The 24,631-nt window shown below is 33.3% G+C and overlaps 3 protein-coding genes across 8 annotated transcripts; all 3 read left to right on the top strand.

Annotated features, from left to right (window-relative positions):
* On the top strand, positions 1–10,732 carry LOC21392333 (tRNA dimethylallyltransferase 2). Of its 6 annotated transcripts, none has more exons than XM_024163505.1 (11): positions 1–221; positions 323–402; positions 567–650; positions 5,471–5,543; positions 5,624–5,739; positions 6,635–6,709; positions 7,071–7,493; positions 9,578–9,653; positions 9,756–9,919; positions 10,163–10,317; positions 10,417–10,732. In XM_024163505.1, exons 1-10 carry the CDS (start codon positions 14–16, stop codon positions 10,304–10,306), a joined length of 1,443 nt encoding a protein of 480 aa, XP_024019273.1. In that variant the 5' UTR covers positions 1–13; the 3' UTR covers positions 10,307–10,317; positions 10,417–10,732. The 6 variants fall into 6 exon arrangements, with proteins under 6 accessions (XP_024019273.1, XP_024019272.1, XP_024019271.1 ...); XM_024163504.1 differs by having other exon boundaries at positions 10,414–10,483; XM_024163503.1 differs by having other exon boundaries at positions 10,409–10,483.
* A 6,816-nt stretch (positions 10,733–17,548) lies between these two features.
* Positions 17,549–18,291, top strand: LOC21392332 (stress-response A/B barrel domain-containing protein At5g22580). Its single transcript, XM_024163515.1, is given in 1 exon segment — positions 17,549–18,291. A coding segment is annotated over 1 exon segment (327 nt). The 5' UTR covers positions 17,549–17,753; the 3' UTR covers positions 18,081–18,291.
* Positions 18,292–20,598: 2,307 nt separating this feature from the next.
* LOC21392331 lies at positions 20,599–23,332 on the top strand. Its single transcript, XM_010094898.2, has 3 exons — positions 20,599–21,349; positions 21,450–21,491; positions 23,111–23,332. Exons 1-3 carry the CDS (start codon positions 20,614–20,616, stop codon positions 23,149–23,151), a joined length of 819 nt encoding a protein of 272 aa, XP_010093200.2. The 5' UTR covers positions 20,599–20,613; the 3' UTR covers positions 23,152–23,332.
* The last annotated feature ends 1,299 nt before the right edge of the window (positions 23,333–24,631 follow it).

Raw genomic sequence — 24,631 nt, 5'->3', positions numbered from 1 at the left:
CAGTCGGACTGAAATGAAGAAAATCAGAAACCCTAGCAATGGCGAACACAAGCCAAAGCCGAAAGTTGTGGTGATTATGGGACCCACAGGTTCAGGAAAGTCGCGATTGGCCATAGATTTGGGCTCTCATTTCCCGGTCGAGGTCATCAACGCCGATTCCATGCAGGTATACCGGGGCTTGGATGTTCTCACCAACAAGGTTCCTCTCGACGAACAAAAAGGTTCGTAAGTTTTCTCGTGCCAATCTCGCTTCGTCTCTGTTTTCACTTCGACTTTTAGTTCGAAAATTTGAAATTGTGAAATTTGGTTTGAAATTGTGTAGGAATTCTTCATCATCTTTTGGGGGCAATGAGCCCTAATGTGGAATTCACGGCTAAAGAATTTCGGGATTCTGCTATTCCTGTATGTTTTAGCTCACTTTTTTCCTTCTGAAGTTAGGGTTTAGAGTTCGAACTTTAGGATATTCTTGATTAATCATGCAATTTGTGTACTCAATTTGGATTTCTTCTTTTGGGTTCTATATATACTTTTTTTTTGTCCTTAATTTCATGTTGTAAATTTCTGAGAATGCGGATTTCCAGCTTATTGATGACATCCTGTCTCGTAACTGCTTGCCGGTCATAGTTGGGGGTACAAACTACTATATTCAGGTATAAACCTGTTTCATTTTGGCAATCAATCAAATAGGTTCATATAGTATCATTGTGTTTATATATATGTTTTCTCTGTTGTTTCTCTCTCTTTTTTTTTGGGTTTAGTATGGGGCCGTTCACTTCACTAACTCAAATTTATGATTCGAGTTAAAAAATTAGATTTGAGTTGCAAAAAATTTAAGTTTAATTTAGAATTTAGAGTTTTGTGTTTAGGTGTTGACTGATTTAACATTTGAAACTTGAGTTTTATGTTTACTTGCACAAATGTCAAACTCTAATTACAGTCCAACATTGGCATGCATCTATGTTCTCTAAAACTTGAACATTCACCCAATTAACACAAAATCAATTGTTCTTTATAAATATATATAAACATATATATATATATATATATATATATATATATATATATATATATATACAAACATGTAATAATCTATCCATTATAAAAGCAACAAACCCATTTTAAAGAAAATTCAACTTCTGGTCCAATTAGTTAACAAACGCATCTGGATATATGGTTCCCAAGTAATACATAAGTAATAATCTATTGATGGCGATTATTTTCGAATGCAGTCTACATAGTACTGGTTATTTCGTCCCTCAATATATTCATTTGTCGTTGTTGCGGACGGTTACGATGTTGTTGAGTTTCCTGATCCGGATTGTGATTCTGATTCACATCTTGATCTGCGTTGAGTGGATCAATTTCTACAACCGGAATGGTGTCCCTCATGTACTGAGTGAGTAGATCATCATTGTGGTTGTACATATGTATGAAATTGTGTATAACGGCACAATCAAGTGGAATGGTTATTTGTGTCTCTACTAAGTAGTTATTAATGCACTTAAGTATACGGAACTTGGCTTTTCACACGCCGAATGTGCGCTCGATACAATTCCTTTGGAAAGAATGGGTGTAATTGAACAACTCACGCTTAGTTTGGGGCCGACTACGCCTTGCCCGAAACTCTTGAAGGTGGTAAGTGCTCCCCCGGTACGGCGCCAAGAAACAATCATTGTTTGCATACCCATAGTCTATGAGGTAATATTTACCTGTGATGTGAGTTAGAAGACATTTCGTGAATATATTAGTTCCACATGTAAGCACAAACGTTTAGTAATGAAAAGTTATGTAAAGACCAAGCGTAAACATACCTTGTGGTGGATATGGGAAATTTTTTGCTGACATCTCCGTTGCGGATGCGAGCACACGTGCATCATGAGCAGAGCCCTCCCATCCAGCTAACATGTAGGTGAACCTCATGTCGAACGAGCAGACCCTTAACACATTTTGAGAGTAGAACCCTGTCCTATTTCTTCATGCTTCGGGACTTGAAGGTGGTGGAACACATGGTACGTGAGTCCCATTAAGAGTGCCAACACAATTCTACATAGTAACTAACTAACATAAGCAACAACATCTCGGCATATAAACGCCATTAAGTTTTATGGCAGCGAGTTTGTCAAATAGAATAATAAGTTGAGGCACTATACCTGAAACCATGGTAAGTATTTATTTCCATGCGCGGCTACGACGGGATCGATAAAATTGAAGTTTGGCGGTTTAAGTAAGTCAAAACGGAGCTCATACAACGCCGTCAAAATGGCGTGGAAATACTTTGAAATGGTAGCACCTGAATGCTGCCATTGATCTTGTGACTCCCTGTTATTTGAACTTTGACAGACAATGTGGAGGAAAATAAAAAGTTGCTCGTCCACATTTATATTCATCGTCGGTCTTAAAAGCCCTTTAAGCTCAAGCAACGAACTAAGACGCTGAAAACAATCATTGTCCATCTTAATTTTCGACATAATAATGTCCTCATGTCTATCGAGTAGGTATTGGACACGCATTGTACCTGTGAGTGCGGAAGTATGCTTTGGTTGAGGTAATGGTCTTTCCATATATGTGTAGTAATACCACAAAACAACTACTACTGCCGCAATCTCATATTCGTCGTCCGAGTCATAACTATCATCGTTTTGGGTAACGTGATTTGATGGCCCTACATGCAGAAGAGATTAACGACTTTAGGCGATGTCTGCTCAAAGAATTTGATATCAAGGAACTTGGAAAATTAAAATACTTCCTAGGCATTGAAGTGGTACATTCAAAGCAAGGGATCTTTATCTCTCAACAGAAGTACGTGCTTGACTTACTAAAGGAAACAGGGAAGTTGGGCTGTAAGCTGGTTGACACACCCATTGAATTCAATCATGGACTATGTGATGCTCCAGAGGATCCTGTGGTGGATAGAGGCTCTTATCTGAGACTTGTTGGGAGGTTGATCTATTTGGCACATACTAGACCAGATATTACATTTGCAATGAGTATTGTCAGCCAATTCATGCACACTCCTAAAGAGTCCCATCTTAGGGCCGTTCATAGAATCTTGCAATACTTGAAGGGCAATCCCGGAAGAGGTATTTTATTCAAGAAAGGAGAAGGTATGGCACTGGAGGCCTATACGGATGCAGATTATGCAGGATCATTGGTTGATAGGAGGTCAACTTCGGGCTATTGTACTTTCCTAGGTGGAAATCTTGTAACGTGGAGGAGTAAGAAGCAAAACGTGGTGGCAAGATCAAGTGCAGAATCCGAGTTTAGGTCTATGGCAATGGGAATATGCGAACTACTATGGTTGAAGATAGTTCTTGATGATTTGAAGATAAAATGGGAAGGACCAATGAAACTATACTGCGACAACAAGTCAGCAATCAGTATTGCTCATAATCCTGGTCAACATAATCGAACGAAGCACATTGAAGTTGACAGACACTTTATCAAAGAGAAACTTGACAGTGGGTTGATATGCACTCCGTTTGTTTCAACAAAGGATCAACGAGTAGATGTGCTTACAAAGGGACTGCCTGGCACAGCATTTCGAGACATTGTCAGCAAGCTGGGAATGAAGGATATACATTCACCAACTTGAGGGGGAGTGTTGAATTATGCAGCCTTATTAGGAAACTGTGTGACTATAGAGGATTATGTGTGATTTCTTGATTTCTAGGAGATTTTGTTAACTGTATATTCTGTTTAGATAGTTTCCTATTTTGTAGAGATTTCATTCCTATTCTTTAGGTTGCAGCCGTGTATATATCTGAGCCTATTTGTAACCTATTGGCCGTATGAAAGAATTAACTTTTTCTCCCATTTGATATTTTGACACTACACATATATGAAAAGACCATTACCTCAGTCAAAGCATACTTCCGCACTCACAGGTACAATGCCTGTCAAATACCTACTTGATAGACATGAGGACGTTATTAGGTCAAAAATTAGAATGAGTAGTGATTGTTTTAAGCGTCTTAGTTCGTTGCTTGAGCTTAAAGGGCTTTTAAGACCGACTAGGAATATGAATGCGGACAAGCACACATTCGGCGTGTGGAAAGTCAGGTTCCGTACTTAAGTGCATTAATAACTACCTAATAGAGATACAGATAACCATTCCACTTGCTTATGCCATTATACACAATTTCATACATATGTATAACCACAATGATGATCTACTCACTCATTACATGAGGGACGCCGTTCCGGTTGTAGAAATTGATCCACTCAACGTGGATCAAGATGTGAATCAGAATCACAATCCGGATCGGGAAACCCAACAACATCATAACCGTCTGCAACGACGACAAATGAATATATTGAGGGACGAAATAGCCAATATTATGAGGACTGCATTCGAAAATAATCGCCATCGATAGATTATTACTTATGTATTACTTGAGAACCATATATTCAGATGCATTTGTTAACTTATTGGACCAGAAGTTGGACTTTCTTTAGAATGGGTTTGTTGCCTTTATAATGGATAGATTATTACTTGTTTGTATATATATATGTATATATATATATTTATGAAGAACAATTGATTTTGTGCTAATTGGGAGAATGTTCACGTTTTAGAGAACTTAAATGCATGCCAATGTTGGGCTATAATTGGAGTTTGACATTTGTGCAAGTAAACACAATACTCAATTTTTAAATGTTAAATCAGTCAACACTAAACTTCAAATTCCAAATTAAACTCAAATTTTTTGCAACTCAAATCTAATTTTTAAACTCGAATCAAATGAGTTAGTGAAGTGAACGGCCCCTAGAAATATTTATCATTATATATATATATATATTTTGATGGGAAACTGAAAACTTTATTAAACAAACAAAAATTACCACAAGAAGATGGATGAGCTATCCATCCCAAAAAACAAAAACAATCTAGAAATACAAACAAAGCAGGTGAATCATTACAAGAAAACCAAAACAAAGACCTATGATCCTATGATCATTATATATATATAAGCCGGTGGAGGTTATTGGAAACCTGGTGTAATAAAGTTTTTTGGGCATTGATCACCATCACTCACTACTGCTCGAAAGCTTACTAGCCTTCCCACTACATGACTCTGCCATTCCTTCTTTTAGAATTACTTTATTTTTTTTTCAATTGCAAGACCGGCAGTAGTATTTTGAAATGTTGGTAAAATCTTCATTAACACAAATGAGTTCTATTTTTTTGATGAGAAAAGTTCCTTATATTGATATATAAATCATGATACAAGGAAAGGAGTAAAAGGTATCCTCAATAACAAGTAAGAAGTACAAAATCTAAAACACAAACGAGTCCTGTTAATAACTACTATATTGTTACTGAATATCTTTGGATGTGCATGGAGATAATTCTTTCCAATGACATGCAACACTGTGATCCTTTATGTAGAGTTTTCTCATTGAATTTTATTTCATTCCTCGTTTCACTTTGTTCATTATTTACTTACTTCCGTGTGTTTACTTTATTCAGGCTCTTATAAGTCCATTCCTTTTAGATGACACGGTGGAAGATATGGACGATAATTGCTCTAGCATCTCTCCAGGTAGCAACTCTTCTCTTTCAAATGTTTCATATTCAAATTTTTTAGTACTTAAGGCTTCACTGTGTCTGTCTTACATGTAGGAGATGCAGAATTATGTTGTAAGATGGACGATGATCGGAGGAGTGATAGCTACAACCATCTTAAAAGCATTGATCCAATTGCAGCAAATAGAATCCATCCAAACAATCATAGAAAGGTAGGCCGCGGGTTTCTGATGTGTTTTGTCCGTGAAATTTGTAGACGAGGGTTCTTTTATTGCTTGCCTGTGTTCACGTGTATCTGTTTGTTTTGTAACCCTCGAATCTCAGAATACTTTAACTATGTGCTCCCGTCGAAACACATTTTTAGCACCCCTTTTTTTTTCTGGAGCACATTACCAGCGTGCTATATAGTTTCTTCTGCATATATCTCATTGCTGATGCGTTTTTGATTGGTTGTCTTTTTAACTACTCTGTTCTCATCTCTAATCATATGAAAAAGTTCATTGGTAATATATATGAATTTCAATACATTCATTTTGGTTTAGTTTAAAATGTTGGAAATCTTCCAATGAAATTAAACTTACAAAAGGACATTTTTGAGGTAAAAGAAATTGTTTTGGGCAACAAATTCAGCAGTTAATCACTCGTCAACTGTTCTTAAGAAGTGGACATGTCGCACTTCAATACTTTTTTTTTTTCTTTTCAATTAATTGCTATTTCATAATTTCAGTTTGCATATATGGTGGAGAGCCTATGAAATACTTAATTTGTTGTTACCTCAAATTCATAACTGTCAGATTAAGGTTCCAAACAATGTTTATTAAGACTACTGTCCTAAGTTATGTCATCAAGTAGATTTGAGTGCTTCTCTGAATTGAATGTTTTTCCGTTTATGGCGCATACGTGCTAGAGTATTGTTCTTCAATATTGTTGTTGTCTTGACGATGTCTATATATGATCTTCTATGAAATTATTAACTAATGAGAAAGATTTAAAGTTCTGATTGCTGTTTGCTGAATAGAATGATGCATTTGGTGTTTAGAGAGACTTGTATCATTGGTATTCATATATGCAACTGTTTGAATAAATTTTATCTTCATCTTTTTGCAGATTAATCAATACCTAAGCTTGTATGCTCGTTCTGGCATTCTCCCTAGTGAACTTCTTCAGGGGAAGGCTGTAGAGGTTTGTTATCTTTGTAAATGTATATTTATTGTTTATCATCATGTTAGAGTATTATTTTTGACCTTGTGTTTCTCATTCTGAAAAATCGTTGCCAATGATGCAATCTTTCTTAAACTGAGTGAAAATCTGCATATGGCCTTCCATCTCTCTTTCTATATGTTTCTTTTTACAAATGCTTACCAAGATTGGATGGTTAAACTGTTGAAGTCTGGAATCCAGAACTTGTCTTTGGTTGTTCTCATTGATGTCTTGTTTTTTTTTTTTTTTTTTTTTTTTGTTTTTGTTTTTTTTGTTTTGTGTTTTTTTTTTTTTTTTTTTTTTTTTTTTGATATTATCAATAATATTGCACGTGGCAGGGCAGAACTGGGGTAAAGTTGACAATTTCAGATACAATTGTTGTTTCATATGTATGGATGCATCTCTCCCTGTGTTGGATCAATATGTGGAACAAAGAGTCGATTGCATGGTAGATGCTGGATTGCTTAATGAAGTCTATGATATTTTCAATGTTGGTACGGACTATACTCAAGGTTTGTTGCAAGCTATTGGTGTTCGGGAATTTCAGAAGTTTTTGAGAGATTACATTGCCAAAGACGGTTGTAATCATGAAATTCATTCAACTGATGCCTCCGTCACCCTGAAGTCGGTGGACACGGGTGATAATATTTTGAAGGAGAATATGAGGGTGATGCTTAAGTCCCCTTATGATTGCAAGCCCAAGATTTTATTAAAAGAAGCAATCGACAAAGTCAAACTTAATACTCGAAGACTCATTCGTCGTCAGGTAAAGATATATTTTTACATGCATACATGGTTTGTTATAAAGGTTTTGGCTCTGTTGGTCGCTAGACTATTAACGTTATGACAGTTTGGTCTTTAAACGTTTTCTTTTTCTGATGACTCCCAAAGTTTTTTTTTTTTGACAGTTTTTGCCCCTTTTATAAAATTGATGTTGAATTTTTAAAACTTGATGGCTGTAATCATGTGTCTATCGCGTGGTGACAAGAAATTTTGCAAAACCCATCACATATGGTGCACAAATGCTCTCTTCAATGCCCTTGAGAGCTTTTGAAATTTAAAACATTTTGCACTTTACGTGGCTGTAAAATTTCAAGTTATTATGCGATGGGCAGGTGACTATCTTTGTTGAATTGGAAATATTTACCATTAATTCCATATTTAGGATTGAAAATTGCCAAAAATATCAAGTTTGACTAAAAAATGGTCTAGGGACTATAACGGCGGATAGCACTAAAAACCTTTTTTGTATTCTCTTGTCGAAAAATATCTTTTTGTTATAACCATTTTCACTTCAGAAATAAGTTATACTGGTAAAATTATTAGGCGCCTAATTATATCATTTGAGAGCTGGATCAGAACATCCTCTTGCATGATATTTCAGCCAATAGTTTCCAAAAGTAATGTAAATCTAATTAGTAAATTTCGGATAGTGTAATTAAATCCAAACGCGGCCTCAACATGAAGAAAGTTAATTTGTTGATGCCTTTGCTCTGCAATATCCGTTGCATTCTAGGAATTCTTTGAATGTCAGAAGAACTCTGCAAACCTTAATGTTGTGCCTTCAGTATTGATAAATCTTGAAACTTGAGCTTAAGGTTGACTCTCGTCTCTCCTACTAAATAAGGCCATATTGCATATTCTTAACTGTTTTTCCCTCTGCTGTAACATTCATTACAAAGGGAGATAAAGCTTTGGCTTTGGAGCGGGTTTCCAATTTCGACAGATTTCACCATTCGAATGGGATTCTGGATAGGCGAGTGTGGAAACTTTATCCCTTGGGGTTTTTCTCTGTTAAATCATTCTTTTCTTTCTTGATTAGCATCGCTAATGCCACCCCCTGTGATTCTTTTGATCTTGTTTGGAAATCCCGTATTCCTTCAAAAATTCAAGTATTTTGTTGGCTTTAAATTCTTGACAAATTGAACACATGATTTAATGCCACGCAAGAGACTGTTTGTCTCAATTCTCCAGGTTGGTGTATGTTGTGCAAGAGCGGCAGTGAATCAGCTGACCACCAGTTTTTGCATTGCTCTTTCTAGTTTCTCCTATAGAATATGGTGCCTCTTGTTGAAAGAGTTTGGTCTTTCCTTTCCCCAGGACTTGTAAGGAGTTGTGTGTATCCTCCTGGTCTGGATCCAACAAAAGAAGGGAACGTCTAGGGCAAACTGCTGTATTAAGTATTATCTATCACGTCTAGAACAAACTGCTGTATTAACTATCTTTTGGGAGATATGGTCCGCAAGAAACTGTAAAATTTTTTAGGGCCGCAAGGAAGATTGTTCCGTCGTTTGGGATAGGATTAAATTTTCGGTAGCAGTTTGGGTCCATAAGGATAAGGATTTTATAAGTCTTACGTTTGGTTTATGGATTATAATCATAAGATTAGAACTATTTTCGATTTACGTGTATTTTTTGTGAGAGAAAATACTGTAGCGAACTATGAACCATGATTCGAATCGGGGTACGAATCCTCCAACCAAACTATTCTTTGATCTTATTAGGAGTTGGGATTAATTTTTGTTGTGTAGTCGTCATGCTTATGTTTTGTTTTTATTTTCCCGACAATACCTCTTCCTCTCTTGGTTGTGCATAGTTCTTTATATTTAATATAAGTTTCTTGTTTCACGAGAAAAAAAAAAAAAAAAAAAAGCTTAGTTGGCGACAGTTTGATTTTGTCGAACTTTAATTGACATGTTACAATATATAAGCAGTTATAAAACCCAAAGTCTTTTTCCTCCAAATTCTAATTACGTTCATAGAGTTCAACCACACTCTGATATGGAATTATTCAGTAAGTTAATTTTTTTATTTAGTAAATGCCATAATAAAACTTATCTTGTTTTACAGAGAAGGAGGATTATTCGGCTGCAGAAATTGTTTGGATGGGACATACATTTCATGGATGCAACAGAGTCCATATTGAGTATGGTCCTATGGAGCCTTGTTCTTATGTATTTACTTCACATATGATGGTACCTTTAACTAGCATATTTTTCCGTCAAAAAGTAATTATAATACATTGTAGGCAAATCAGATGATATATGGGCAGAACAGGTGGTTGAACCCGCTACGAAAATTGTAAGATCTTTCCTTGATCAGGAAGTTAGTTCAATGCCTGGTAAGGAGGCTCCAAATGACACCAGAACAAAACTGCTGGAAAGGGGATTGTGGACTCAGTACATTTGCAAGGTTAGTGACGCAGTGCTTATGAATAAGGGGATTGTCACTATTGGCTTGTTTTCTGCGTCTTGTTTCATTTAGTGGACGTTTGGTTAATGGATTCCGAATCATGATTCAGAACCATTCTCGATTTACGTGTGTTTTTTGTGAGAGAAAACACTGTAGCGAACCGCGAACCATGATTCAAATCATCTGAATTAGGGATTCTTTAGATTGGGATGCTAAGTTTTCATTTGACCTTTCTATTTGTAGGCTTGTGGGGATAGAGTTCTTAGAGGAGCACACGAGTGGGAACAGCACAAACAGGGCCGTAGTCATCGCAGACGAATTTTGAAACTACGAAAGTCTCAAGGACTTTCCTCAACTGAACAGCTGCAACAGCCGGAACAGAATTAGAGATCGACTTGGTAGGTCCCTTTGTTTATCTATTTATTTATTGATAGGGGAGGAACTCAATGATTTTTCATTCGCTGCTACTGAAAGTTATAACTTTGCTAGATTAGCAGCAAACGAGTCCCTCGGCCTCATAGACCGGAGCAAGGAAAGAAAAAAGATAAGAATTCTGAGCAAGGAAAGAAAAAAGATAAGAATTCTACTTTGCACCGGCCATGGTAGACTTGACTAGAGGGGGAAGGAGAGGGGTTAGGGGTATTTTTGACTTTTTAATAATGTTGAAAACTTGAGATATCAAATTATGCTATAGTTTATCTATTTAAAAAAATTATGCTATAATTTATCAAGTACGTTATGAGGTATGTTTATTTCACTCATTCTCCCTTTGTATAATATTAACAAAGGTGATTTTACACACCCTTATTGACTCTCCACACCCCCTTTAAATCAAACTTTCTTGTTACAAAATGCTCACATATAAAATTACAAAAAAAGGACAATTATGATATATCTAACTACATAGTTTAAATTTTTTATATAAAAAAAGCTGATGATAGAGTTTTTTTTTTCCCCTCTTTTGTATTATTATTATTATTGCCTCATGCCTTTGGTATCTACGATTCTTTCGGTTGCCTTTTGTTTTGTTTCTTTTTTCATTTTTTTCTTTATTTACTTTTACTTATTTTTTGACTTGTCTTTCTATCTATTTAACTTTTATGGAATCGTTTCTTTTGCCATTTTCTTTGTTTTGTAAATGAAAAGATGGCTTCATGCCTATAGCTTTAGTCTTAGCGGAGGGGGAAATAAAAGGAGGTATAGAAATGGTAATATTAAAGTAAGAGTAAAAATGAAATGGTGGATGTGAAAAGAAATATGAAGTGGTTAAGAATTATTAATCTTATGATAATAGTTAGGGGTATCTTTGGAATAATAAGAGGTTTGTAAAAAGTAAATTTAATCATTCAAAATTATATAAGAGGGATGTGTAAATAGAATTATCCTATTAACAAATGGATAATTACTTAATTTACTTTTTAGTCTTAATTCTTTTGCAATTTATCATTCTAATGTTAGGAGCTATTAAATAATTAAAGAAGAATAATATAGAAGGTAGTATTAAGTTTTATTTCTTAATATTTTATTCGAGTTTAATAAGTTTTCAAAACTATTTCAGTAAGTTTTCTATGAGTGATAATTAGGCAGTTTGCTTATTTGGTAGTTTACTTTTCTATTCATATTAGTTGCTTATCTTGTTCACAGTTTTAACGCTACAGTTTCGTTTCTTGTAATGCAACAAATGATTATTTAAATTCTGCAAGTTCTACATATATTTGAGACAATACCATTAAAATGATTTTTTTTTTTTTTTTTTTTTTTTAGAATTTTTTGTCGTAAACAAGAGATAAAATAAAAAATAAAAAATATATGTTCCATTTTGTTTCAAACTCAAAATTAAACGTATATATTTGATCATACATATCCACAACATTTCAATCTATAGTTCGACAAACGTCTAATTTTTGCTTTTGAAATTCACAGTAGGTTTGGAAAACAAATCTCCCAAATGTCTATATGCTAATTAAATTTTTTTAATTTTTTTTGCTACGGAAGCTTATGGTCATAGCATTTTTTTTTAACTGACACGAACACAACAACAAGAAATATGATTTTTTTTTAAAAAAAAAAACCAAAAAACCAACAAGAAATATATTACAAACCAGCAATGCCAAATTGAGCCTAAATTATTTAAGTTAGTCAGTAGTCTTATTAGCTGGAGCCTTCAATAATTACTCGACATAAAAACATTGATTAGAATTTGGTCAAAACAATGTAACATTGATTATAAATTTTTGTTGTCATGTAACTGTCTCACTAATCCCAAATCACAATCAGTAGAAGATATAATCTTTGACCTAAATTACAATTAATAATGTTTGTCCTATACTTTGAACTTGTGGTTGATATATAAGAATTCTATTTAGCCCCTCCAGAAACACCCAGCAGTAAGGACACTTTTTACAAGGAGCCAATTCTAAAGTTCAATCATGTCTCTCCCGAATACTCCAGGAGCAAACAGTTAACCGTTTGTTAGTGAAAAGCAGATGTTTTCTATCAAATAAGGGTATTTATATCTCAATTCCCAATCTTTAATGTATTTCTAGACAAATATATTTCTGAGGTTTCTAACTTCAATAGGATTGTGGTCTCGTTCACTTCGCGGATTTGAATTTTCAATTCGAGCTGAGATGTGACATTTTTTTAGAGCTTTTTACTGTAGTAGAAAAAGTTAGATGTGATATTTTCTGAAAGTTTTTTACTGTAGAAACTTAAAATTGAAAACTCAAATTGGTGAAATGAACGAGGCCTTAATTTATAGGTTTGCCTTCTTGTGTTGTTGAAACATTTGTTGCAATTGTGTTGTAAGACAAATGTTAATAATTTTAAAAAAAAAAAAAAAAAAAAAAAAAAAAAAAAAAAAAAAAACTAGGTGTTTGACATTTTTTTTTTTTCCAAAACCATTGTGAATGCCAAAAGAAGAATTATATCTATGAAGAAGCAATCTCTAACTTAGTTTTAAAATTTTATTTTGGATCGCAATTTTTAGAATAAGCTTGACAAAAACAAAGTTTACCAAATATGCTTACATGTTATAAATTCATTAACAATTTAAAAGTAATATGTCAAATTGTCAAAATTAAATGTCAAGTCCAATTATGGTTGTAAAACATGGTCATATGCAATAAATTTAAGGATGGGGAAAACCAGAATTTGTTAGGAATCGAAAGAGATAGAATTAAAGGCTTAAAAGGTAGGAATTTTTCACTTTAAGGAGTTAAAAAAAGAAGAAATGAGTATAAATTACTATTAGGCAGAAAAATAACCTTAAGAATTTTTGTTTTAGGAGTCAAAACAAGAAGTAATGGGTATAAATTCCTATTATACAGAAAAATAAGAAAAAAATGGAGAATATAATCTTAAGAGTGTACGAGTCTTGACTTTTACTCTTTATTTTTCATAAATACCCTTTTGTTAGTGTAATTATTTGATTAAAAAATTTATAAATTAAGAGTAAAGGGTAAAAAGTTATAAATTAAGAGTAAAGGGTAAAAATTTTGACTCATACATTTTCAAGAAGTATTTGTCAAGATTACCCGAAAAATAACCTTATTCTTAGAATTATATTTATATTAAAGTTTGAGACATAACAAACATGGTTTGAGCAAATAAAAGCTCAAAGTTAACAATTGTTACAAGTTCCAATTTTTAGAAATTAATCTAAACTTTAAACCAAAACAAATAGAAGATAATGAAACAAACATCTATTTACATAGAAACCTTTAAAAGAACTCCCTCGAAAAATTCTTTGCTATACTACTAGCAGTGTGCAATTCTTAGCCATATAACATTTTACTGTGGTGTTACTAATGGTGTGTTTAGAACAAGGATCCGTGTCATGGTTCAGATCATGATTCGTGGATCGTTACAGTATTTTCTCTCATAAAAAATATACGTAAATTGAGAATGATTCTGAATCTAGAAACTAAATATCCTCTAAATTACAATACCACTAAATAATTTCCACCGTAAAAGTTTCTCTCTTTTTTTCCTTGAACAAATTAACAAGCACATATAATAATTTAGGGCATAAAGTTATAACTTTTCACTACATGCCCTCTTGTCAAAGACGGTCCTAGCTAAGTTAATAGATTCCTTAAAGATATGAGTACTCATATGCCATTATGCCCTCCATGAGTTAGAGTCCAATATACCATGCTTTGGAGTGCCATCACATGGGCAAGGACACCGAGAAAAGTCCGAACATTATTATATTACAGATCTAAGAGTTTCTCCAATAAAACTAAAAAAAAAAAAAATGAATTTTTCAACCGACAAATTTATATATAAAAAAATATATATTTTATATTTTTTTTAATTTAATGTGATCAGATTCAACAGTTAAAATTAAAGAGACGTTTAGTTCATAGATTAGAATCATGTGATTAGAATTATTTTTAATTTACGTGTATTTTTTGTGAGAAAAAATACTGTAACGAACCACGAACCATTATTCGAATAAGAAAACGAATCTAAGTACCAAACATCCTCTAACTCTACTGATAAACCGGCTTATTAATTTTAGATTTTAGCCTATCAGAAAAGGGCCTTACAAATTTTAGATTTCATATTAAGGAACACGAGAAAAAAAAATGTATATAAAAGAAAAAGTTTGTATGCAATGTGATGATGGCCTTTGGCAGATGGTGTGCCAGCCCTAGAAGGACTAACAATGTCGAGAAAACATTGAATAGCAGAAAAAAAAGCTAGCTAGGGTTTAGACTTTGTAGGGACCCCTTTCATGTGCCAAAGCAAAGGCTATGAGGGTTTGCACTGGTGGACATTTTTTTTTCTTTTCTTTTCGTTTTATTTTTATTTTATTTTAAAGTGAATTTTTATCTCTTATTCTTGATAAATATCATTTTATTAGTATAATTATTTAATTAAAAATATTTTTAATCCATGCACTTTTAAAGGGTATTTGTCAATATTACCATTTACTAAAAACAATTTCAAGTTTATGTATTTTGTAACATAATAAGCGAACTTAAAGTCCTAGATTTTAGAACTTAGGGGGTGTTAGAATTTAATTGGGTGGGGTAGTTGTTATTTTCCAAGTATAAATAGCTAGAATTCAGAGTTAGTTGAAGACCAACATAGAAATTAGAATACTAAGCTACCTAAATTTAAATATTTGGAGGAAGAAAAAGAAGATATGTATAAAATAAAAGAAAAACAAAATAGACGGATACATAATAAAAGAAAAAGAATTAATTATGAGAATTTTAGATCCCGTTCGGTTCGTTAATTCGAGTTTTTAATTTGAGTTGAGATGTAATGTTGTGTGAGAGCTTTTTATTGTAGTAAAAAAGTTAAATATGACTGTTTATGAGAGCTTTTTACTGTAGTAAAACTCGAATCAGCGAAAAAAATAGAGCCTTAATATACATCGCACTGTTTAATTTGGTTCAAATTTTGACTTCTCTAAAGCCCCTTCAACAAATTTTCTAGCTGAAGAGCACCATGTATGATTATACATGAAATCATATTTCATATAGCGAATGATTACATTATTATTACAAGTAGATGACGACTTGAATTGCTAATTACACAGTTAATTAAACATTTTATCAATGCTAGTGATGAAAATGACGCATAATTCGTACAAAAGTTAGACGTGTACATACCTACAAAGTGGGGTTGTTTTTGGAAATTCGTCTTTAAATTGGCTTATGTAAACAAAAGTTGGTTTGGAAGCCTATGAAGCAGTAGCTTTCCAAAATATTGAAATGTAGATACTACTGTCCAAGAAAGGAGAAGCCGACATTTTGCTGATTGATTGCGGCGTCATTGGGCGTGTGTGGGAGAGAGTACACAGTACTACAAGACAGATATCACTGTCGATTATATATACATATATATATATATATATATATATGCGTGATAATTCGTGTCACGTGTCGTGTTTTGATTATTTTTTTTAAATTTATAGTCAATCTAAACACGATATGTGACACGAAATTTTTTAAAAATCGCAACACGAACACGACACGATAACTTTACAGGTTGATACGACACGACATGAAAATGACCTGTGACACGAAACTGACACGAAAATTGTATACTTTTATTTAATTTTTTATATATTAGAAATAATTTAAAATTTAAAATACACTAAAATACAATAACATCCATTGAAATTAAGCAAATAATAGTATAAGATTTTGAGTATAACTATCATGATATCACAAGTTCTTAATAAAATAAAATATATGTAATGAAAAATATATGTATTTTTTTAGTTTTTTTTTTAGTTTTGTGTCGTGTTCGGGTTAGGCGGGTCGAACCTGAAATTGATCCGTGTTTTTCGTGTCAATTTTAGGTCGACCCAATTCTGACCTGAAGCTCTTTTTTCTCAACCCTAACCGACGAAATTCGTGACGTGACCCATATTACTGGTCCTAATACAACATGGGATCGAACCCACAATTAGGGAGTGGCAATTCGTGTTGGCAGGTCGTGTTCGTGTCGTGTTGACCCCCTCAGTTGACACGAACACGACCTGTTTATTAATCGTGTCAAAATACAAAACCTAAATACGACATGTATATTAACGGGTTCACATGACACGACATGAATAACTCGTTTATTAAACATGTCATAAACATGTCGTGTCAATCCGTTGATTACTTGTCAACCCGTTTATAAAATGGGTAATAAATGAGTCGTGTTAACCTATTTCTGAACTTGTTTATAAAATATGTGATAAATGGGTCGTGTTAACTTATTTCTAAACCTATTTTTGAACATGTTTATAAAATGGGTAATAAACAGGTAATAAACGGGTTGTGTATTCGTGTTACCCAAATATGACACGTTTAATAAACGGGTTATGATGGGTCAATTGCGCTTGGCGGGTCAACCTGAAAATGACACGTTATTTAATTGTGTTTCACAAGTTCGACCTGATTTTGACCCGTACCTATTTATGATAAACTCAAACCCGTTAATTTCGTACGGGTTTCGAGTCGTGTCGTCGTGTTGCTATCCGGATTGTCAGCCCTACCCACAATATCTTATAGACATCATTTAACCTAAGAAAAATGTTAGAGTCACTCTTTATATCACTCTATACATTCACAATTTAATACATGGACTCCACTAATAATAATATATTATTATTTAAACAAAAAATATAATAATAGAGTCACCTATCTAACCATAAGAGTATGTTGGTAGGAAAGAAAAGTAGAAGGAAGGAAGAAGGTGGAGGGATTTTAGGAGGAAAAATGAAAATGTAGGTTGTTTGGTAGGAGAGAAAAGAGAAAGGAAGAGAAAATAGAGTGAAAAATAATACAAGTGGGCAGAAAATGGGAAGGAAAATAGGGGCAACTCATTAAAGTGAGCAAAGTTACTAAACTATCATTTTCTCTATCAACATTCAAGCAAAAAATTTAAGGGTATAAAAGTAATTTACGAGTAAGATTTTTTCTTTCCTCTCAATTTAACTTCTAATACCAAACAAGTGAAGGTAAGCTCATTTTTTTTTCATCTTTTCATACCGAACAACATAAAAAAAAATCAATTTCCATTCCATCATTGCTATTTTCCATCACTTCCATATTTTCTTTTATCATATTTTCTTTCCTTCCTACCAAACATAGCATAAATGTAGAAAATAATATTTCTCTTCTACACAAACCTCCTGTGCTACTAGTCTAGACCGAGCGGTCTTAGCATATCACTGTGGAGGTTGACACATGAACAAATTGCTACGCAATGTGTTGTGACTCGTGAGTAGTACTATAAATGTCGGGCTTTGGGGACTTGTTTTGCTTGCTCCTTATGTGTGTGTCTGTCTTAGTACATAGTAGAGATCAAAGTTAAGGCCAATATGGGAGAGTTCAAGCACTTGGTTATAGTCAAGTTCAAGGATGATGTGGTTGTGGATGATGTTTTGAAAGGGATGGAGAAGTTGGTTTCAGAGGTTTAGTATATGCTCTGTTCTTGTGATCATATTAGGGGACAGGACGTGGAAAGCCTAGACGTTCTTAGACAAGGCTTTACTCATGCCTTCTTGATGACATTCAACAAGAAAGAAGACTTCGCTGCATTTCAAGGACACCCTAAACATGTTGAGTTCTCTGCAACTTTTTCAGCAGCCATTGACAAGATTGTGCTGCTTGATTTCCCTGCTCTTCTCGTCAAGGCACCAGCATAATCTAGAGAAACCGATTGAGCTTTCATTTATATATATATTATTGTGAAAAGATTTCAAAGGTGAAATAGTGTTTTTATGTGTTAATCTGTCTTTTGTGTGTTTATTATGATCGGTGTGTTATTTTTGCTTGTAAAAATCATGCTTGTTTATGGAGATCATAGTGTTTGATGACTCAATATTGAAGTTCCCAAGCCGTTTGGTGATTTATTTATTATTCCCCTTGGTCGGTGAGGTTAGTATTTACCAAATACAAAGGCTAATATCACTTCTTCCTGTACAACATACTTTTATTTTATTTTATTTTATTTTTTTTAAAAAAGCTTTCCTATAACATTCCAATTTTAATTGTATACTACAATAAGCAAGAATATTATTTGTTTGCGTAAAAAATTATACACTAAAGAGAGTGTACTTATACATGTATTGTAATATGATAGTGCGTGATTTTGTCATGTAGTAATGAGGGACATGGGAGTAGAAATCCTTACTTTTTTTCTAAAGAAATAAAGAATTTATTCAAAAATAAATAAATAAATGTATTTTTGGACACTTCTATCAAATACGGTACTTAGATTGTATAATTTGCAAAGGGCTTTTAGGGCCTCCAAATGACTAGAGCTATAAAGAAATGTTTAGTGCTAAATATTACCACCAATTGAACTAATTTAAGATTGGTGTTAAACGTGACTAATGATAAAATCGACGATTTTATTAATTAGGTTGCAACTTAGCATAGAAGTTAGAACTGTCACATTCATAGTATGTGATTTTACTATATTATACCATTATGAGACTCACCTATGATAGAGTAGGATTTTTTGTGTCAAGCAATTAGGCACTTATTGGAGTGAAAAAAAAAAAAAAAAAAAAAAAAAAAAAAAAAAAATTGTTGCTGAACAAGGTTGGTGTTTGATAGTACTGCTGCTATTGAGAAACATGGCAGTACATATGGGGACATAGAGAAAGCAAAATTGAACATATTTTTGACTTTGTTGCTACACCTTATCGTCTGCTTACATGATCATTCGTGAACAACTAATTAGCGTTAATTGAGGTGGTCCCCATGTTCACAATCTTGCCTGCCACAATGAAATCCTCAAAAAAAATCACACCAAAACGTTCAAAATTCAAAAGAGAATGGAAATAATATTTTCTTTCTAATGTCTATACATGCATATATATATATATATATATATATTCTTTTTAATGAACTTACTGGCCAATACGCCTTTGAGAAAAAAGAGAAGGTAGCAGGAAGTGAATAAAGGATGGGGAAAAGGGTTGTATTCTGTATTCCAAAAAAGGGGATCTGAAAAAAAAAAAAAAAGAAAAAAAGAAAGTTAAGGTCCCCTGAACATGCCCAATACCACAAAGTCCCTCCCTAGCTAGTTGTAATTTTCCTTTCCTTTTTTTAAAATAAAAAAAAAATCCAGTAAGATGTTTCATTCAAATCATAAAAATTAAAATTCAAACGTGGAGAAATTATTGGAAATTTTGGTTAGCATATGAAAAACTACTTTATTAGTAGGATACCCCGTTCATTTCGTTGATTCGAGTTTAGAATTCAAGTTTTGCTACAGTAAAAAACTCTCACAAACAATCACATCTAACTTTTTTGCTACAGTAAAAAACTCTCACATAAAATCACATCTCAACTCGAATTAAAAACTCGAATCAGCGAACTAAACGAGCCTTATATATTCAAATTTTTATCATATTTTATGCAAATTGTTTTTTTTTTTATTATTTTAATGTGATTTTGATTTGTTATAATGTTCAAAAAGAGTAGAAATTATGTTAGACAAAACTAGACTAGAAATACCGATCCGTTTAGTTCATTGATTCGAGTTTTTAATTTGAGTTGAGATGTGATTTTATGTTAAAGTTTTTTACTGTAGTAAAAAAGTTAGATGTGACTGTTTCTAAGAGTTTTTTACTATAATAACACTTGAATTCTAAACTCAAATTAGTAAAATAAACGGGACTAACATACTCGAAAATGGTCAAAAAAAAAAAAAATAGAGTTCGAATTTGAATTGTAGAAAACATTGTTCCTTTTAGGCTTTTTCAAAAAAGCTAGCAATGGCTCTGAAAAGCTAATAAAGTGGAAGTTATCCCATCAAAAAAGTGAAAAGCTTCTGTTTAATTTGACTATTCAAATTGAAAGTTTAAGTTAAAAAATAAATTCGTATAAAAAAATAATTAAAATTAAATTTTTATAAAAAAAACACTATAATACAAAATTTAAGTTGTGATTTGAACGGTGAAATGAATTAAAATCTCATTCATTTTATTGATTTGAGTTTTGTTATAGTAAAAAATTCTTAAAAATAATCACATTTAACTTTTTTATTACAGTAAAATTTTTTTTACATAAAATCACATTTTAATTCAAATTAAAAATTCGAATCAGTAAACTAAACAGCGCTAAAACATATCTCTCTCTATCTTGTCTTTTTTTATTTGCTCTAATACACCCAGCAATATTCTACAGAGTGTAAAAGATCAAACCATCCAAGAAGAAGGGGACAACATGAGAGCATTCAAGGAATTCCACCTTCTACATCTTTTCCTCCTCATAATTCTCATTTTCTGCTCAGCAACTTCTTGTGCTGAAGATGCTCTGACAAGAACCTGTGGCCAAATCCCAATTCAAGAACCATTTTCTATTCAAACTCACAATCTGTCAATCCCATTAAATCACATGCTTCTCTGCAAATATCAGAAGCTGTACTACAGAACCTCACTAGGCCTTTTTCCAATATCCTCCATTAATTACACAACCAAAGTTTTTACCATTTCTCACCCTTCTTGTTCTCACTCACTTCATTATGTCTCTCCTTTGCTTCTCTCAGCTGGTTTTCCCACACCCCCACAACCCAATTCACTCCTCCTTTTCAACTGCTCAAACGGTAAAAAAAACCTTTCACCGTTTATCAGGAACCACACTTGTTCACAAACATGTCGACCTTCTCCGAAAATTCGAGTAAAAGAAGTTGAGGAGGGATTTTCTGCTAATTGCTTACTTATTGATCACGTTGAAAAGCTTGACATGAGTTTTCATCCAAGAGACTTGAATTGCTCACACTACAGGAGATTCTACAGGGTCGAATCCTCGGATGATGACGGCGAATTCGAAGGATTCGAATTGGGGACAAGGATTTCTTTCGACATTCCTGATCATGCGCCGAATGTCTGCAGCGAGTGTGAAAAGCCTAATGGAAATTGTGGCGTTGGGTTGAGGTGCATATGCCACGCAAAAGAGTGTAGTAAGAGCCCTTTTTTTTTTTCCAAAGTTTGAAGATTTTGTATTGGACCCTTTTTGTTTTTGGCACTAATATGCTGTTCTCAATGGTTCTTTTATTGCAGAAGACAAGGTAGTCTCAAAGGGTGGATCAATAAATGGTTTTGGTAATGTCTTGGTCTCTTTAGTTTGTTTTCTAGTTGTCATGGTTTCAGAAGTTGTGATTTGATCATACTAGTGTTGGTGAGCTCTACTAAACAGTGTATTAAACCGAAAAAAAAAATTAAGTGAATAATAAAGAATACCTTCTAACTAAAACTTATCAGGTAATTGAGAAGAAGGATGATCGTATATTGATGTTGTCAAGTATATTTATACAGCTATTACATATGCATGAATTAAGGACAATGAATCTATCTAGAGTAAGTTGTCTGTAAAAAGAAATACGAAAATGAAAACTCGAATGCGCTAGGCAATCCCGTGATGAAGGGGCCACTGACTGTGGGATCATGTTTTTTCCAAATTGATTTTCTTTTCACTAATACTAACTTCTCATGTTGCTTGGGGGAAAAAAAAAAAAGAAACAGTGTATTTCTGCAGAATTTTGAAAGAGTATCTTAATCGGTCACTAAATGACAACAACTTGATGCTATGTACTAGTGAATGACACAGCATTATGGAAGATGTTGATCGTCTTTCTACCGTGTGCTGTTAAATCAATTCTACCAAAACAATGATTTGAATTAATACTATTGGAATTCCAAGCTATTGCTAGTCATTCGAGTTATGCTTTCGCAGACCAATTACCAGAAACGTTTCAAATTTTACACCTTACTAGGTCCATTCCATTTTCTTTTTCAGGGCCATTAAAGGTCTGATGATTCAAGAAACTACAATACTAGACCTTTCTAATACAAATTCTAAATCAGTGGGACATATTCATGCCTAGCAATATGAAAATTACAAATGTAAGAAAGAATGGAATGATAACCACTTCCTAAGACTGAACATTTAAAAAGAAAACCTTCTTTTTCAAGGGATGTTGTGTTTGAATCTCATCATGGTGTCTAAGGGGACTCGGGTACTGCTGCTTGGGGTGGTTCATGTCATTTCTCACAATCAACCTTTCCTTTTTCTAATCATTTTATAGGTTTTCTATCTGTTAGATGAGAAATGCTAGCGTCACTCTTTATGTCACTCTTTTTGTCACTGTCTGCATTTACTGTTTGACATGTGGATTCTACTATTTGATTTTCTGACATATTCTTTTTTAAACAGAAAATCAAATAATAGAATCCACATGTCAAACAGAAAATGTAGAAAGTGACAGAGAGAGTGATATAAAGAGTGACGCTAAATGCTAGCGTCACTCTTGGTTGGATTCCTTAGGCCCTTCAGGGCTTGGTTTGGTAAGAGGAAAAAGTTGGAGGGATAGAAGTATGAGGCCTAATGAGGGTTAGGAACTGAATTTTTCAAGACTTATTTGTTGCTTGATAGTAGATAGAACTCAACAAACAGGATGTTGGAAGGATTGAAAGGAAATCCATTTTTCTCTTCACTTGATCTCACCTAGGTGTTATACTTATCCTGTCTTCATATTTTCTTTTCCTCTAACCAAACATAAACATTTCCTGGCTCATAATCTTTGTGCTTGGATTTGGGTAGTGGAATTCTTTACAGTGAAAATTCCACTGTTTGCCAATGTATCTAGTTCTTCCTGTGAGTCTTGTTGCTCCTAGGTGGAAGCTATATTCTTCTGTGCTGATGTTTCCTTTCCTCCCTATAGGAACATGCCGGGTAAAAAATCGCCATCTTTCCAATAATTGAGAGCCCTGAAGCGACACAACACCACATTTTGATGGACAACATCCTCCGATTCTGACAATTCCTTGAAAATTTAATAACTTTTGAGCACCACTATGTGTCTCGATAGGGATTTATCCCCATCATACACAATTACAAAGATGGGTTCCACTTGTGGGGTTTACGTAGATCCTACCATGTGAGGCCCACCTCTTTGTATCTATAGAGATAAATTCCTATTAAAACGCAAAGGATTTTCATAACATTTAGAAATAAATCCCATATGCATATTGGCCAAATGGACAAAAATAATAACATTGATTCATCACATGAAAGTACAGTGGAAAAGTTATTTGAGCATAGCAAGAATCCTAAGATGATATATTAATGAAATTTTTTATTACCATTCAAATGAAAAAAAAAAGATACTACCTAACGATATATATATATATATATATATATATATATTTATTCTTATCAATTATCATCACTGGGGAGCACATCTAATTTGAGCATATAGTGCCAATACACATCAGAAAACACAGACACAAAACTTTTGTTGTAGTCAGGTTGAAATTATGGTGATCAGCACGTTACATAACAATACGGAAACACTTGAAAATGGTATTGAATTCAATGAAAGACAAAACAATTGTGAAAAGAGAAGAAAATGACAATTCAGACGCTCTAATATACCCCGTCAATATCAAAGTTCCTCGATGGACATTTTTTTTCCCTTGTTCGAAGTACTACAACCCTCTTCATTTCACCATTTCAAATTTAGAATTTGAGTTTTGCTATAAGAAAAAGCTTTCAGAAACAGTCACATCTAACTTTTTTGTTACAGTAAAAAGCTCTCACATAAATTCACATCTTAATTCGAATCAACGAACTAAACGGACCTTACATATGTATCATTCACGATGCATATAGTGACCCGCTCTATTATTTTATATTAAAAGTTTAGGATTATTAGCACCGGTCATTCCTACTAAATATACTCTTTAAGTTTAAATAGTTATCTTTCATGATAAATTTTATCTTCCATATTTAATTTTAAATTTACATTTATATTTATCTCTAAAAATTATTTAAATTATTTAGTTGGTTTTATCTTAGTTTTACATTTATATATATATATGGGATTTTGAGCTTTTATAGCAGTTTTTGGAGAAACCTTTAAAAGGCAACTTGTTGAAATTATCGATATCTGAACTATTTTGTGGTGTGAGAATGATTACTTTGCTCGAACGGATTAGTGACTTGCTCTAATGGTTGATATGGTGACCATGCTACTTTGAGGAAACCAATGTCAATCCACAAATTGTAAAACCACAAAATCAACCTGTGGAAAAAACTTTGTTACTTATCCCACCTCTAGATGATCTTCCATCATCAAGTGAATCTTTAGAAGAAATTATGGGTGCGTTTGGAATTCGTTTTAAAATGATTTTATTTTTTGTATGAAAATAAAAATGAAAACGTTTTTAATCTCAAACAGAAA

The sequence above is a fragment of the Morus notabilis genome, unplaced genomic scaffold (assembly GCF_000414095.1).
Source record: "Morus notabilis unplaced genomic scaffold, ASM41409v2 Scaffold507, whole genome shotgun sequence".
NCBI lineage: Eukaryota > Viridiplantae > Streptophyta > Magnoliopsida > Rosales > Moraceae > Morus > Morus notabilis.
This window is presented reverse-complemented; position numbering and strand designations above follow the sequence as displayed.